We start from the raw sequence: 15,288 nt of genomic DNA on the forward strand, positions 1-15,288 counted from the left end.
TTCTTCTATTTGTTTGAGTCTTGAAAGGGTTTGAACTGCAGGAGGGGAGGGTTTCTGTGCGCGCGCGCACACACACACACACACACACACACACACACACACACACAGTGCCTGAGATTACAATAAAGAACATCCCCTATTAGTGACGAAAAAGAGCCAACAGGAGAGAAAAAACTTGATAGTGACTTTCTGTCAGGGCAAGCAAATCAGGCAGTACGTGCCCAGTGAAATCTATGAACACATATGATCTAAAATCTGAGTGGCCACAATCTCTCTTCTTGCATCTCAAACAGCATTCTGTCATAAAGCGTCTTGCCTATTTGCAAACTTTAAATTACTGCCATCTTGTGACAGTGATCAGTTTTTCAGTTGGTCAAGTTGATCTTCGTTCAACAACTTTACTTTGACATTAAATATGGCACACAGGGCTGGTTCAATTTTTTTTTTTTTAAAGATCACACATTAAACCATATTATTCGACACAAGTTTTAATTAGATTGTGTTGACATCTTACAATAAATGACCCACATCACAAAGAAACAGTGCAAGAGATTAAATATACAGGACAGGATAAAAATCAAGTTTAGTCTTCATTAAAATAAATATCACCACAAAATAACTAATGTTCATAAAAAAAATATGTTATGTGTTTCTTGATCTTTGTCAGTTTTTAATCTTATGTAGTGTAACCTGTTTAGTGGCTAATAAAAATATCAAACTAAAACATATTTAAAACTAGGATGAAATTAGTAGAATAATATTTTCTTTTTTTCCATCTCGGTGATGAAATAACCTTCAGAGCATATTCAAGCTGGAACTTTGTCTCCATGGCAGACTTCAAAGCACTTATAAAAGCTTCTGAAGCTGAAGAGTAAACCTGCTATTCATAAACTAAAAAATAAATGTTACTTGTTGACTTCTGGGTAAGTCTGTGTCAAATCAACAAAGACTTCTGCTAGCCCATCTCAGATTTGCATAAAAATTTTACAGTAGAAATTTTAAACATTTATACTGATTGCCGTGAAATTTTAGTTTCATATATTGAATAGTTTTTTTTTGTTTTGTTTTTTTAAATGGTCCAATGACCCACTTTCAGCCCTTTCCCCCCCTACTCTACCTACCTACCATTTTGAGTCCTACTGCTTACACAACTCTGAACATTTTTATTCAAATTAGAAAAGGTTCAACAGAAACTTTTTGTTTTTATAGAAATTTAATTTGATGCTTTTTAAGAAATTAAATCCTGTCCAGTCTAGCAGCTTTTAAAATACGAATTATGGTGTAAAAATCACTTTTGTGCCAAACATATGTAGCTTTTCCAAGATACATTCCATGAAGTCTCTATCCGGTTGTTCAGTCTGACGTCACTAGCCGTGTCTGGGTCTAAACTCCGCTGCAGGTCCATATATCAAACGATCACTGTGGCATTACTGAGAGTTGAAAAACTGTCTAAAGTCTTTCATCTTTAATAAAATGATCAGCGTTCTGCTCTACCAGGTGTAACAATTGAGTTTAACATCCAGGCATCCATGAAAACGGAATTTATGACATTTAACGGAGTTAGAAGTTAGCAGGGAGTTAGCTCGCTAGCTTCTATCTAAATACAATATAGCATGTCCTGACTGCGGGGTTTTGGAAACAAATTAAAACGTACAGCTCTGCTATCACTTCCAACATAAATGAAGACAGAAAACTAAACAGCAGTGACGCTTGTAGGGTTACTGAAGTTGGGCTAGCTGGTATATAATGATGTGCTACGTGACCGCTAGCGACACAGCTATGTTAGCATAATATAAACAAGCTAACTTTTTTTCCACTCGATAAAAGTTACCGTGAGTGTTCTCGGTGGTCAGGAACAAATGTAATCGCATGGCAGGATGCTGTAAAAGGACCAAACTTCAGCCAGGAGAACAACTGAGATAATCCATCCACAATACGAGGTTAGTCATTCATATACTGTTGCATGGGCTGGGCTGTAGTTACATCCTAAGGTTTTAAAAACTGAGCTTAAATAAATGATTAGCGGTAATAAAAGCCGAGGGAGGTCAACAGGGATCACTGACTGTTTTAGGAGCTTTTTGAGATTAAATAGAAGAAAATACATAACATTAAACATGTTAACAACACAAAAGCCATATTAAACGCAGACTACTTTAGACCCGGAAGTAGGATTCGTCGCGTCATCACTGAACAACCGGATAGGCTCCTCTTGTTTATGTTTCTTTTATTGGCTTATTTCATCATTTTATTTGTGTTATTTCAGTTATTAGATTATATGTAACATAGTATATTATAATATGACAATGTCTAAGCTGACAGGCAGAAGAGGAAAAAAATACTGCTTTTGGACAACTCTGATAATTCTTGTTAAAATATGAAAAGAGGGAAAATATGCCCACACTTTGAAACATAACATTGTTATGTAAATTGGAGAAGGCTCAACAGAAACTTTCTGTTTTGATAAAAATCAGATTTAATGATTTGATTAACCTCCTAAGACCCAAACTCTTCCACGGCATGCATTTTTAATTTATCTTTGATATCGGGGCATATTGGGACCTGATGAATGTAAAAACAAAGAATTACCAGATTTTTTTTTTTACCTGATTTTTGTTTCTAAGAAAAATGAGAGCCACATATGAGGATATTTGTTTAAAATTTCGATAGAACAGTAGCAGTATAATGTCCTCATTAGTGGATATCAGGCCATTGTTGAGCAAAATTTAGTATTTTGGTCTAAATAACCCAAAATGTGATGTCCACATATGTGGACGGCAGGTCCTAGGAGAAACATGCAAATATCTAATGAAATTATTTTCTGAGTTGTAATTACACAACCATCTAGAAACTTGTTCTATTCAGATTAAACTCTTTACGGATATTTTTGTTTTTGTTAAAACATTTATCGTATTTGCTCAAATGCTTGAAAGCTGAATGAAAATAGAATATTATCACTTTACGACTTAGTTAGAAACCATTTAAGTTTTGAAAGTAACTTAAAACATATAACTTTTTGTTTTGTTTTTGTTTAATATATGAAGCTAAAATTTCACAGGACTGGTTATACAGGTTTAAAATTTCTACCGTGAAATGTTAATACATATTGAAGATAGTTCAGTAGGAAATGTTCTAAAAACTGGCTTATTTGAGACCCTTTATAAAACTGGGCTTCCAATTACATCAGAACAAAAACACAGCCAACTTGAATGACTATTATTAAAAGCTATTCCATACTGACCAGAATATAAGGTCATCTTTTTTCCCCTCAGGTGTAGCTGTGATTTTCCTCACTATGCATTCTAACAGTCACACACTCCTACTCTGCCACATTTTGTAGGGTAGTATGAATTCTCATGTGACTTTTTAAATGAGTCAACTGACTGAAATTTTTCCCACAGGTGCTACAAGTATATGGCTTCTCACCTGTGTGAATTCTTGAGTGAGTTGTCAGGTTTTTAATATGACTAAATCTTTTTCCACAGGTGCTACAAGAATATGGTTTCGCACCTGTGTGGATTCTTAGATGAGTTTGCAACGTCGAATTCTGACGAAAGGTTTTCCCACAGATGTTACAAGAATGTGGTTTCTCTCCCGTGTGAATTCTTATGTGCGTTTTCAAGTTTATCAAATTAGTGAATCTTTTATCACACATATCACAAGAATACGGCTTTTCGCCTGTGTGAACTCTCATGTGAATTTTCAAGTGTATCATTTGGCTAAAACTTTTCCCACAGGTGCTACAAGAATATGGTCTTTCACCGGTATGAATTCTCATGTGCGATTTGAATGCTGACATGTCATTAAACTTATTTCCACAGATGCTACAAGGATGAGGCTTCTCACCTGTGTGAATTCTCATGTGCTTTCTTAAGTGTATCATCTGACTAAATCTCTTCCCACATGTGACACAAAAATATGGCTTCTCACCTGTGTGAGCTCTCAGATGTCTATTAAGTTTGGACTGATACTGAAAAAATTTTCCACAAGTGTCACATTTTAATAATTTTTTACTTGATGCTAAGTCCACATGCTCGCTTTCTTCTTGTTCTAGGCTCTCTGGGTCAGGAGAGTTGTGAAAAAGGAACTGGTCACTGTTTGGTTCTGATTTACACTCCTCATAAGTAGAAGCAGCCATAAAGGTCTCAGTCTCCTCCTTCAATACAAGCGGTTCTTCCTCATGACTGATGCAGATTTCCTCCTGTTCTTCTTTAATCTGCAGAGGTTCTGGATCCTCCTGGTCCAGATTGGAGTTCCTCTCTTGGTTACAGACCTGCTGATCTGTGACAACTTCTTCCTCCTTACCGATATCCTGCTGGTGGAGGTCTGTATAAAGACATTAAACATAAAAAAGTTTAGTGTATAAAACACAGGAGAAAATAGAAAATAGAAATTGTTCAATTAACTGCTTCCCACTGGTTATTAATGCTGATGGTTGCTGCTGCAGAAAAAAAAAACTGACAGTGAGCTCAGCTGCAGGTAATTTTAATTTTCCTTCAGATCCACACTTTGCTGAATTGGAAGCTAGTGCGATTCTTTGAGGACTAGAGTGATGTGTTCGCTAAGGTGTGCGTTTGGGAGTAGTTTTGGTGTTGTGTTTTGAATTCATCGTAGATGGGACACTGCTGCATAACTTCAGCATGTATACAATGAGTAGCAATAATTTAGGGAAATGATGGTTTGGTACGGTGTTCAGTTATATTACTGAGAAGCACTGGACTTACCTTTCCAATAAATTTCTAGTTTTTGCAAGGCAAGATTGGACTTGCAGGGAATCTAGATTTTTGTGTTTTCCTGCAATAAAGAAGACAAAACTGGCAATCCATCTCTTAAGACACCTGTGTTTAATTATGGATTTCATGGACAAGTGGCAGCAGATATAAACTAAACTAGAATAAGGACTGAACACTATTTGACTCCACAAACAGTGACCTAAAAACGCTTTTTACCTACTGTGGTAACCATCTTTGAAAAATAAGCCACTCTCTCTTTCTCAGGTTATTCAGTGTAAGAAAGAGATCCCTCATATGAAACATTTTAACTTTAGTGTTTAGGTCTTGTTTTTTTTCACCCCCATCAGTGTTTTTAGCTCATCTACTTTTTTTGGCTCAAGGGTTTGGCCCTATTTGGTTTAAATCTAAAGCCCCTTGTCCACTAGTACCTACTCAGATCAACTCGGCACGGTTCGCACAGTTTCCAGGATTTTCCATTAGGTCACAGTGCCTGGTACCAGGTACTGTTTTAGTACCTGCTCGCCCAGGGTTCCAAGTGATCCAACCAGATACTAAAATGTGACGTTGTCGCGCTGCATGTCACATTGGCTGGTCAGTAGCATCACTCGATGAGTCATGAGAGCATCTCGCTCACGAAAGTCAAAACCACCATTTCTGAAACTCGGCAACAAAAGAAATTACTACAAAAAACAACGCCATGCTCTCCCAAGTGTGACGAAAAGCTACAGACTGAGCAGCAGGGATATATTTGCTTCGACATCCACATTTGTTGTATGTCGCATATTAATTATGTCGCAGGATGCGTACACAGGTTTTTATGACAACAAGCACGCAAACAAGGTACTACTGGGTTGTAATGGAAAACCAGTCGATTTGAGTGCAGTCGACTGCAGTGTGCATTCACACTGAAGTCAATTTGACAACGACAATTGCATAATTTTGCCTCATCTATTTGAGAAGACCTGGAGAGGTCTGACACTGCCGACCTTCACCCAGTATGTGACGTGCCACACGAGAGACAATAAAACATTGGACCTACTGTATGCCAATGCAAAAGAGGCATAAAGTTGAGATGACCATGGGGAGGACATAGACAGCCTTGTGACCTGTTTTACTGGCTACAATAACTTCAGTGTGGATAATACCGTACCCACCAGGACTGTGCAGCGTTTCTCCAACAACAAACCCTGGATTACCCCAGAAATTAAAGCCATCCTCGAGCAGAAGAGGAGGGTCTTCAAAGCCAGAGACAAGGAGGAGCTGAAAAGGGTGCAGAGAGAGCTGAAAGGCCTGATCAGGAATGTAAAGGCCAGCTACTGGAAGAAGATGGAAGACCAGCTTCTGCAGAACAATGTTAGCGAAGTCTGGAGAGGCCTTATAACCATCTCAGATCACAAGGATCAGAACTTTCTGCCTGTGGGGGATGCAAGGTGGGCAAGTGAACTGAATCACTTCTTTAACAGTTTTGATTTATCCATGAGGCAGTCTTCAACATCGGCTGCAGACTCACCCACCCTCACTGCTGCTGTTCCACCTCTGACACATCATACCTCTTCTACTCACCCTGCTCACAACTCCCCACCCCAAACACAGCATCCAGCACACAACCGACACAAGGCTCTAGCCTGTCTCTCTCGACCATCCAGGTTAGGAGGGAACTGAGGAAGACCAGAACCAAGAAGGCAGCGGGTCCAGACGACATCAGCTCAAGGGTCGTCAGGTCCTGCACAGATAAACTCTGTGGGGTGATGGAGCACATCTTCAACCTGAGCCTGAGGCTGGGGAGAGTCCCACACCTCTGGAAAACCTCTTGTGTTGCACTAGTGCAAAAGACTCCACGTCCCAAGGACCTCAACAGCTACAGGCCCACCTGATGAAGACCCTGGAGCGGCTGGTCCTGGCTCAGCTTCCGTGCCTGGTGAGTTCATCATTAAACCCACTACAGTTTGTCAAACTGCTGAGACTCAGCAGTCCATCTGCATCTTAAGGATAAAGGACACTCTTTCGAGGATGCCAATGTTCACATTTTGGACAGAGAGGACAGATGGTTTGAAAGAGGAGTGAAAGAAGCCATCTATGTCCACTGTGAGCGACCATCTTTGAACAGAGGCAGGGGTTTACGACACCAACTGTCTGCCATCTATAATCCAGTTTTGAGATCCCTCCCCAGACGCCTTAACGCCCACTCACATCCTGGGCCATCTGATCTCAGGAATTCGCATGATAAGGTGGGGCCAGGTTTCACAATGAACTCACCCGAAACTCTGGCTGATTGGGACCCACACCCAGTTTCACACCTTGGCTCAGGCGATTAGAGGATCATCAGGGGGTCCTTTTGTCCCTCTGTGGGGGGTTACTCCCACTAGGTTTATATCTGGGACTCTCCACCATTTGACCCTAGAACTGAAGAAGCTTCTCGGATGAGAGGTGAAACGTCTTCAAGTAACTTAAAAAAGTCCAGACGCTTTTCTTTGCAAGCTCCTTTGACTACGATGACCTGGATGACTGAGAACCTTCACAGCCACTTCAGTTTGCCTACCAGCCTGGCATTGGAGCAGATGAAGCTGCCATTCACCACCTACATCGTTCACTCTCTCACCTGGAGACCGCTGGGAGCACTGTGAGAATAATGTTCTTTGATTTCTCCAGTGCCTTCAACAACATTCTTCCCACGGTCCTGAAGGACAAGCTGGAGAACTCGGGAGTGGACCATCACCTCACAACATGGATAATGGACTACCTCACCGACCGACCACAGTATTTGAGAACTCAGGGCTGTGTGGCAGTCATCTGCAGTACAGGGGCCCCACAGGGAACGGTTCTGGCTCCGTTGCTCTTCACCATCTACACTGCAGACTTCTCCCACAACTCCACCCAGTGCTTCCTGCAGAAGTTCTCTGATGACTCTGCAATAGTCGGCCTCATCACTGATGGGGACGACAAGGAGTACAGAGACTTTGTGGACTGGTGCCAGCAGAACTACCTCCAGATCAACACTAGTAAAACCAAGGAGCTGGTGGTAGACTTCCGCAAGCACAAACATCCTCCACTGCAACCACTAAACATCCAAGGTATGGACAATAAGGCTATGGATAGCTACATGTACCTTGGTGTTCATCTGAACAATAAACTGGACTGGACTCACAATTCAGATGCCCTCTACAGAAGAGGGCAGAGCAGGCTGTACCTGCAGGTCTTGTGGAGTGAAGGGCCCACTCCTGAAGACCTTCTATGAGTCTGTGGTGGGCTCAGCCATCTTTTACTGTGTGGTCTGCTGGGGACAGAAACAGACTGAACAGGCTGATCTGGAGGGCCAGCTCTGTTTTAGGATGCCCTAAAGGTTGGCTAAGTTGTCATCCCTGGTGGACAACATCTCTCACTCCATGCAGGAGACTCTAACAACACTGAGCAGCTCCTTCAGTGGCAGGCTGTGGCCCCCACGATGTGGGATGGAGAGATTCCTCAGGTCTTTCCTTCCAACTGCTGTCAGACTCTACAACATGGTCTCTGCAGATGACTGCACACGTGCAGACAGACACACACACATCGGATACACAATTGTAACCGTCTCCCTGATGTGCAATATTACAAAGTGCAATTTTTTTCCTACAACAACAGAGCTCTTTGTACAGTATTTTATCTTATTTGTATAGTACTTTATTCTATTGTATATAGTATTTTATTCTTGTTGTATAGTATTCTATTCTAGCTTACCCTATCCTATTGTGTTTTATTAACATTTACCACTCTTAAACTTGTACTTTCTGCCGTGACCGAAAGATTTCCCACGTGTGAGACTAATAAAGGTTATCTCACCTCATCTTATCTTAGGTTGAACCTTTATCATGCAAAAAAGAAACCAGAAACGCTGTCGTCTTCTCTGAACCAAAGCTTGTTTAAAATGGAATTAGATCAAAAACTGTACTGAAACTACATGTGAAGTTTTTTTTTTTTGAAAATACTTTACCACATTCTCTGGTCTAAAAATGAGAGACACCATCTGGTTTTTTTAATCAGCACTCAGTTCAAAAACCTGCATCTTTGTTGGTACAGAGGTGCATTTGTATCCACTGACCTGGCAGCTTACACATCTGGAAAAGCACCAACAATGCTGAAAGGTATATCCAGATGACGTAGTTTTAAGGAAGACCTTGCATATATCAGCAAGACAAAGCTGAATGTCATACTGCATTTATTACACCAGCATTAGTTTGTAGAAGAGTTACGATCCTGTGAAAAACCAAGTTCACTCTTAGTGATTCAGTAGCTTGTAGAACCACATCCAGCAGTAATAACTTGAAGTCATCACTTTCCGTGTGACTTAATCAGTCTCTCACATCATTGTGGAGAAATTTTGGCCCACTCATCTTTACGAGTTCATTAAAGTTTATGGGGGATCGTTTATAAACATTTAGGGAACTCTTAGCATTTTATGTCCAAAGAGTGCCCTGAGTGCATGTGTAGTAAAATGGCTGAGTAATGAAGGTATCAGGACAATGGTCAACCCATGGGACAAAAGATCTTTTGTCGCAATAATTTCTCCAAGTTTCTATTTCTTTCATGTCTGTGAAGGTTCTCAGTCATCCAGGTCATCGTAGTCTAAGGAGCTTGGAAAGAAAAGCGTCTGGACTTCTTTAAGTTGCTTGAAGACGTTTCACCTCTCATCCGAGAAGCTTCTTCAGTTCTAAGGTCAAATGGTGGAGAGTCCCAGATTTTATCCCAGTGGGAGTAACCCCCCAAAGAGGGACAAAAGGACCCCCTGATGATCCTCTACCTAATGACATGAGCCAAGGTGTGAAAACAGGTGTGGGTCACAATGAGCTCACCTGAAACCCTGGCTGATTGTGACCCACACCCGTTTTCACACCTTGGCTCATCTTCTCGGATGAGAGGTGAAACATCTTCAAGCAACTTAAAGAAGTCCAGACGCTTTTCTTTCCAACCTCCTTAGACTATTTCTTTCATATTATTCCCTCTCCACTCTCTCCTTCCGTTCTTTATACTATCCCTAAAAATTATAGTACCTTTTAGCTAAGTTTAAAATCCTAAAAGAGTTATATAATTATTATGGACTTTTATTTACAGTTTAACATACCTATTCTGTGTAGCTTTATTTCAGGTTTCCAAATGGTATCCAGCAGTCTGAGCCGCTCTTTTCCGGTCCAGACGATGATGCCTTCGGCCTCCTGACCAGTGCAGACTTCCTCCTGTTCCTCTTTAATCTGTGGAGGCTCTGGGTCATTTTGGTCCAGACTGGAATTCCTCTCCTGGTTACAGACTTGCTGATCATCCACACCCTCCTCTTCCTCACAATTCATGTTGATGTGGGAGGACTTTAGAAACAAAGGGATGTAAGAAAAATGTTACTAATGTGATGACAGGAACACACAGATACAGTGGGGCAAAAAAGTATTTAGTCAGCCACCGATTGTGCAAGTTCCCCCACTTAAAATGATGACAGAGGTCAGTAATCTGCACCAGAGGTACACTTCAACTGTGAGAGACAGAATGTGAAAAAAAAATCCATGAATTCACATGGTAGGATTTGTAAAGAATTTATTCGTAAATTAGGGTGGAAAATAAGTATTTGGTCACCTCAAACAAGGAAAATCTCTGGCTCTCACAGACCTGTAACGTCTTCTGTAAGACGCTTTTCTGTCCCCCACTCGTTACCTGTATGAATGGCACCTGTTTGAACTCATCATCTGTATAAAAGACACCTGTCCACAGCCTCAAACAGTCAGACTCCAAACTCCGCCATGGCCAAGACCAAAGAGCTTTCGAAGGACACCAGGAAAAGTATTGTAGCCCTGCACCAGACTGGGAAGAGTGAATCTACAATAGGCAAGCAGCTTGGTGTGAAAAAATCAACTGTGGGAGCAATCATCAGAAAATGGAAGACATACAAGACCACTGATAATCTCCCTCGATCTGGGGCTCCACGCAAGATCTCATCCCGTGGGGTCAAAATGATCATGAGAACGGTGAGCAAAGATCCCAGAACCACACGGGGGGACCTGGTGAATGACCTGCAGAGAGCTGGGACCAAAGTAACAAAGGTCACCATCAGTAACACACTACAACGGCAGGGAATCAAATCCCGCAGTGCCAGACGTGTTCCGCTGCTGAAGCCAGTGCATGTCCAGGCCCGTCTGAAGTTTGCCAGAGAGCACATGGATGATACAGCAGAGGATTGGGAGAATGTCATGTGGTCAGATGAAACCAAAGTAGAACTTTTTGGTATAAACTCAGCTTGTCGTGTTTGGAGGAAGAAGAATACTGAGTTGCATCCCAAGAACACCATACCTACTGTGAAGCATGGGGGTGGAAACATCATGCTATGGGGCTGTTTTTCTGCCAAGGGGACAGGACGACTGATCCGTGTTAAGGACAGAATGAATGGGGCCATGTATCGTGAGATTTTGAGCCAAAACCTCCTTCCATCAGTGAGAACTTTGAAGATGAAACGAGGCTGGGTCTTCCAACATGACAATGATCCAAAACACACCGCCCGGGCAACAAAGGAGTGGCTCCGTAAGAAGCATTTGAAAGTCCTGGAGTGGCCTAGCCAGTCTCCAGACCTCAACCCCATAGAAAATCTGTGGCGGGAGTTGAAAGTCCGTGTTGCTCGGCGACAACCCCAAAACATCACTGCTCTCGAGAAGATCTGCATGGAGGAATGGGCCAAAATACCAGCTACTGTGTGTGCAAACCTGGTAAAGACCTATAGTAAACGTTTGACCTCTGTTATTGCCAACAAAGGTTATGTTACAAAGTATTGAGTTGTATTTTTGTTATTGACCAAATACTTATTTTCCACCCTGATTTACGAATAAATTCTTTACAAATCCTACCATGTGGATTCATGGATTTTTTTTTCACATTCTGTCTCTCACAGTTGAAGTGTACCTCTGGTGCAAATTACTGACCTCTGTCATCATTTTAGGTGGGGGAACTTGCACAATCGGTGGCTGACTAAATACTTTTTTGCCCCACTGTATAATCCAGAAGGACTGTACACTGCGAGCATGTCTCTCACTTTAATGTGCACAAATTTGACAAATGTGTCGGGAGTACCGTGTGAGACAGTCTCGAGTTCTGGTGTTCTTATTTGCAAAGTTCAGACTACAAAACATTCAGGTAGTGGCTTAAAGTGTGAAGCAGCTATTTGATTAAAAGTTGTACCCTGCAGAATCACACATGTCTAAAGAGGAAACAGCTTTTCCTAAATCCATGATAAAAACACGCTGCAGATAAACAATCAGTTGCATTTAATTTTGCCCATGAGAACTTCTCTGCCTATGATGGGAGATCTACTCCAAGATTCACATTAAGAGCTACTTTCCTTTGTCCAGTGTCTGTCACTCATTTCAATCAGACATACTGTCAAGCACAGAAAACCAAAGGAGGCTCTGCTGCTGCCATGAGATTAGCTGCAGCGAGATTACTGCTGGATACCTTTAGTTTAAGGGTGCTCTATCTCAGCAAAACTTGGAAATATTTTGAGAAACATTTCAATTTCAATTATTTTACCTGATCATTTAAAAATTAATTTTCTTAAACCCAGAGTTGGCACAAATACAGGCTTTCTTTACTTATGCAGAAGTACCGATATACTCCAATAAAAGTTGAAGTACTGATTCAACTTCTTTACTCAAGTAAAAGTGAAAAAGTACAGGCTCTGAAATGCACTCAAAACAAGAAAGCAAAAACTAATTCATTGAAGAACATTTCTATTTCCTATTTCTATGCAAAGCTAACTGAACTTCATGCTAAACTAATGTAATGGTAAAATAAAATTAGTAGAATACAAACTTTGTTTGTCTGAATTCAATTCTAATAAATGTACTCAGCTTGAATCAGTTAAGTAGGACATCAAGAGTGAAAAAGAAGGAAAAAAAATATCTCTGTTTGCTGTTGCCGACATTGTAGAGGGCGACTTTGCCACTAAACAGCAAAATGAGCACAGTGAGAGGTTAAAGTGGATTCAGCAGGTGGGGGAACCCTGAAATCAGTTGTAGTGGCTCAGTGTGAGGAAAAGAATGACAACTCACAATAATTTATATTGAGAGCAGATTATCTTAATGTGCAGGCTGTGATCAGATGACCTGCTGCTACTGCTGAGGTTTACTGTGGATTCACACACCTGCATCAGATGTTTCATGAGTTTTTCTGGCTGATTTCCATCCTCTACACTGACAGTACACTGTTGATGCTGTCTATTTTCTAGATGGTAAAAAGGTTGAATTCAGTGAATTATTCTCCTACCTTTGAATCTAACCTCTCTTCTTCCTCTCCTGTCCTCTTTCTTATCTTTCTCCATCTCTGTGTGACATCAGCTCTCTTTCTTTTTTCTCCCTGTGAAATATAGCAGCTGGAGCTTTAGCTAGCAACACACTGTGAACAACTGCACACAGTTTGTGTGTTTGCTGATGTTTGTTCAGCCTTTGAACTTGAAATGACCTGTGACTTAAATAACATCACTCCCTTGTGTTTGTTCCTCTTCTGTAGCATTATCTAAATGTTAAAAGTACTGCAATTTACAGACATTTGCAGTTGTTCCAAAAATATAACAAAATAAAATAAAATAAAATAAAAACACCACCTCATGTTAACCCCTTACTATGGCACACCGTTTTGCCTCTTTTATCCCTTTTTATGTGACATCCTCTGGTAATTAATACACAAACAGGATTCCCTTTTATGTGTTACTGTTTAGGCTCAAATAAGTTTGATGTTTGGAGGCGAGAGGCGGAGAGAAAAACATGTATTTAAAAAAGGTGAGGGTCGTCTGCTAGGGTGTTAGGACCTGATCGGGGGTGTTTTCCACAATATTTCTCAAAGTAATCTGCAGGTTGTACAAACACAGTGACATTCAAACTGTTGTAAGCGACCCAAGGACCTAAAATCTGCCAAGCACATCTGTCCTAGATATTATCAAAGTCATTTAAAGCAGAAAAAAAGGTTTACAAAACGTGACTTTTAACAACTGCACACAGAGTAGACACAATAAGGGAGATTCAAAATGATATTTTCCAAAGAGATACGTAGATCCTGCTGACTACAGCCAACCAACACATAAAAAAGGATATTAAAGTTTTTTTTTTAAAGAAAGGAAAACACGCCAGCACTGCCAACCCCTTTTATGCAGAACAAAGTCGCTTCCCTCAGTGTCTCAGTGGGTATTTAACGTCAAATATTTACATTTAAAATAAAGAGAAGCGCTTGATTTTAGCCTGTTAGCCTACAAACTGAGCCGCTACATGAGCTCCAGCACGGTTCACACTCCCGTGTTAGCTCACCGAGACCGTCTCAGTGTTACACACCTGTAATGTGTGGCTTTATGTCGGGTTTCCAGCTGATGTCCAGCAGTCTGAGCTGACGGCTGGTCTCCTTCTCATGCCGGACGATCGTTTTTTCTTTTTCTTTTTTTTTTTTAACTTGTTAGCAGATTTCTTCAACAACAATCACTCTGAAACCCGAACACTAGACATGTTAAACAGTAACCATTGCGTCATTTCCGTCATTTCTCTTCTATTGTACTTCCGGTGGACTAGAAAGCCTAAAAGCGTATTGCTGCGCTTCTCAGGTCAGTCAGACGAAAGTAAAGTCCTTACATAAAGTCTGGCAGCCCTACGAAGGAGTAATGTACGATAGATAGATAATAGCTTTTTTTGTTTTATTGTAATTGATCATTTTGATAACAACATGGAAATTTAGAGATTAAATAATTATTAGTGGGACAAGGCAGTGGTTTGACAGTAATAATATTACGGGGCGACCGTGGCTCAGGGGGTTGGGAATCGCATCTGTAACCGGAAGGTCGCCGGTTCGATCCCTGGTCATTATGTCCTTGGGCAAGACACTTTACCCTACTTGTCTACTGGTGTTGGCCAGAGGGGCCGATGGCGCGATATGGCAGCCTCGCTTCTGTCAGTCTGCCCCAGGGCAGCTGTGGCTACAACTGTAGCTGCCTCCACCAGTGTGTGAATGTGAGAGTGAATGAATTGTAAAGCGCTATATAAATCCAATCCATTATTATTATTAAAAAATAATGCTTTTCTTAATGTAGTCCTGATGCTTTGCCTTACCTGCCTCACACAGATGTTTCATTTTCATCACAGCAGTAAAAGTATTGGTGTTTTATTGACAGCTGTAAAGAAAGGAGTTCACACTGAAGTATCGGTTTATATAAAATCAAACACACTGAGCTCCACATAAACTTCATGCTAACCAAAATGCGTGCAAAAACAACCAGATCATTTTAAACATGCTGGAGGTGCTGCAGACAAGCAAGAACCAAAAAATGTCTCTTTGTCACCATTTTATTAGATTTTTACTGTTTGTGTTAAACTATGCTGTTTCTGTCCCTGCTCTTTGTTCTCATCAAAAGTCTTGTTCTGTTAACACTCTGTGCTGAAGCTGAAGGAAATATTAGATGATACAGCTCCAGACTAAATCACTGACCCATTAATGACGCTTCGATACAGTTGTACCTTGCACTTCTATCAACAAGGATGCAGAGGAGGTTAAAGCACTTCAGCTTAGTTTGTTCACA

The 15,288-nt window shown here is 40.9% G+C and overlaps 1 protein-coding gene across 2 annotated transcripts; it reads right to left on the reverse strand.

Moving 5' to 3' along the window:
• Nucleotides 1-271: 271 nt before the first annotated feature.
• On the reverse strand, nt 272-14,239 carry LOC308383536 (uncharacterized protein). 2 transcript variants are annotated; one of them, XM_080861581.1, is made up of 4 exons: nt 14,057-14,239; nt 12,999-13,088; nt 9,826-10,063; nt 272-4,323 (listed from the first exon to the last, which is right to left on the reverse strand). In XM_080861581.1, the coding sequence occupies exons 3-4, from the start codon at nt 10,046-10,048 to the stop codon at nt 3,317-3,319; spliced, it is 1,230 nt and encodes a 409-aa protein (XP_080717707.1). In that variant the 5' UTR covers nt 10,049-10,063; nt 12,999-13,088; nt 14,057-14,239; the 3' UTR covers nt 272-3,316. The 2 variants fall into 2 exon arrangements, with proteins under 2 accessions (XP_080717707.1, XP_080717706.1); XM_080861580.1 differs by lacking the exon at nt 12,999-13,088 and having other exon boundaries at nt 281-4,323.
• Between the last annotated feature and the right edge of the window lie 1,049 nt (nt 14,240-15,288).

Source organism: Rhamphochromis sp. 'chilingali' (assembly GCF_963969265.1).
Source record: "Rhamphochromis sp. 'chilingali' genome assembly, chromosome: 16".
Lineage (NCBI taxonomy): Eukaryota > Metazoa > Chordata > Actinopteri > Cichliformes > Cichlidae > Rhamphochromis > Rhamphochromis sp. 'chilingali'.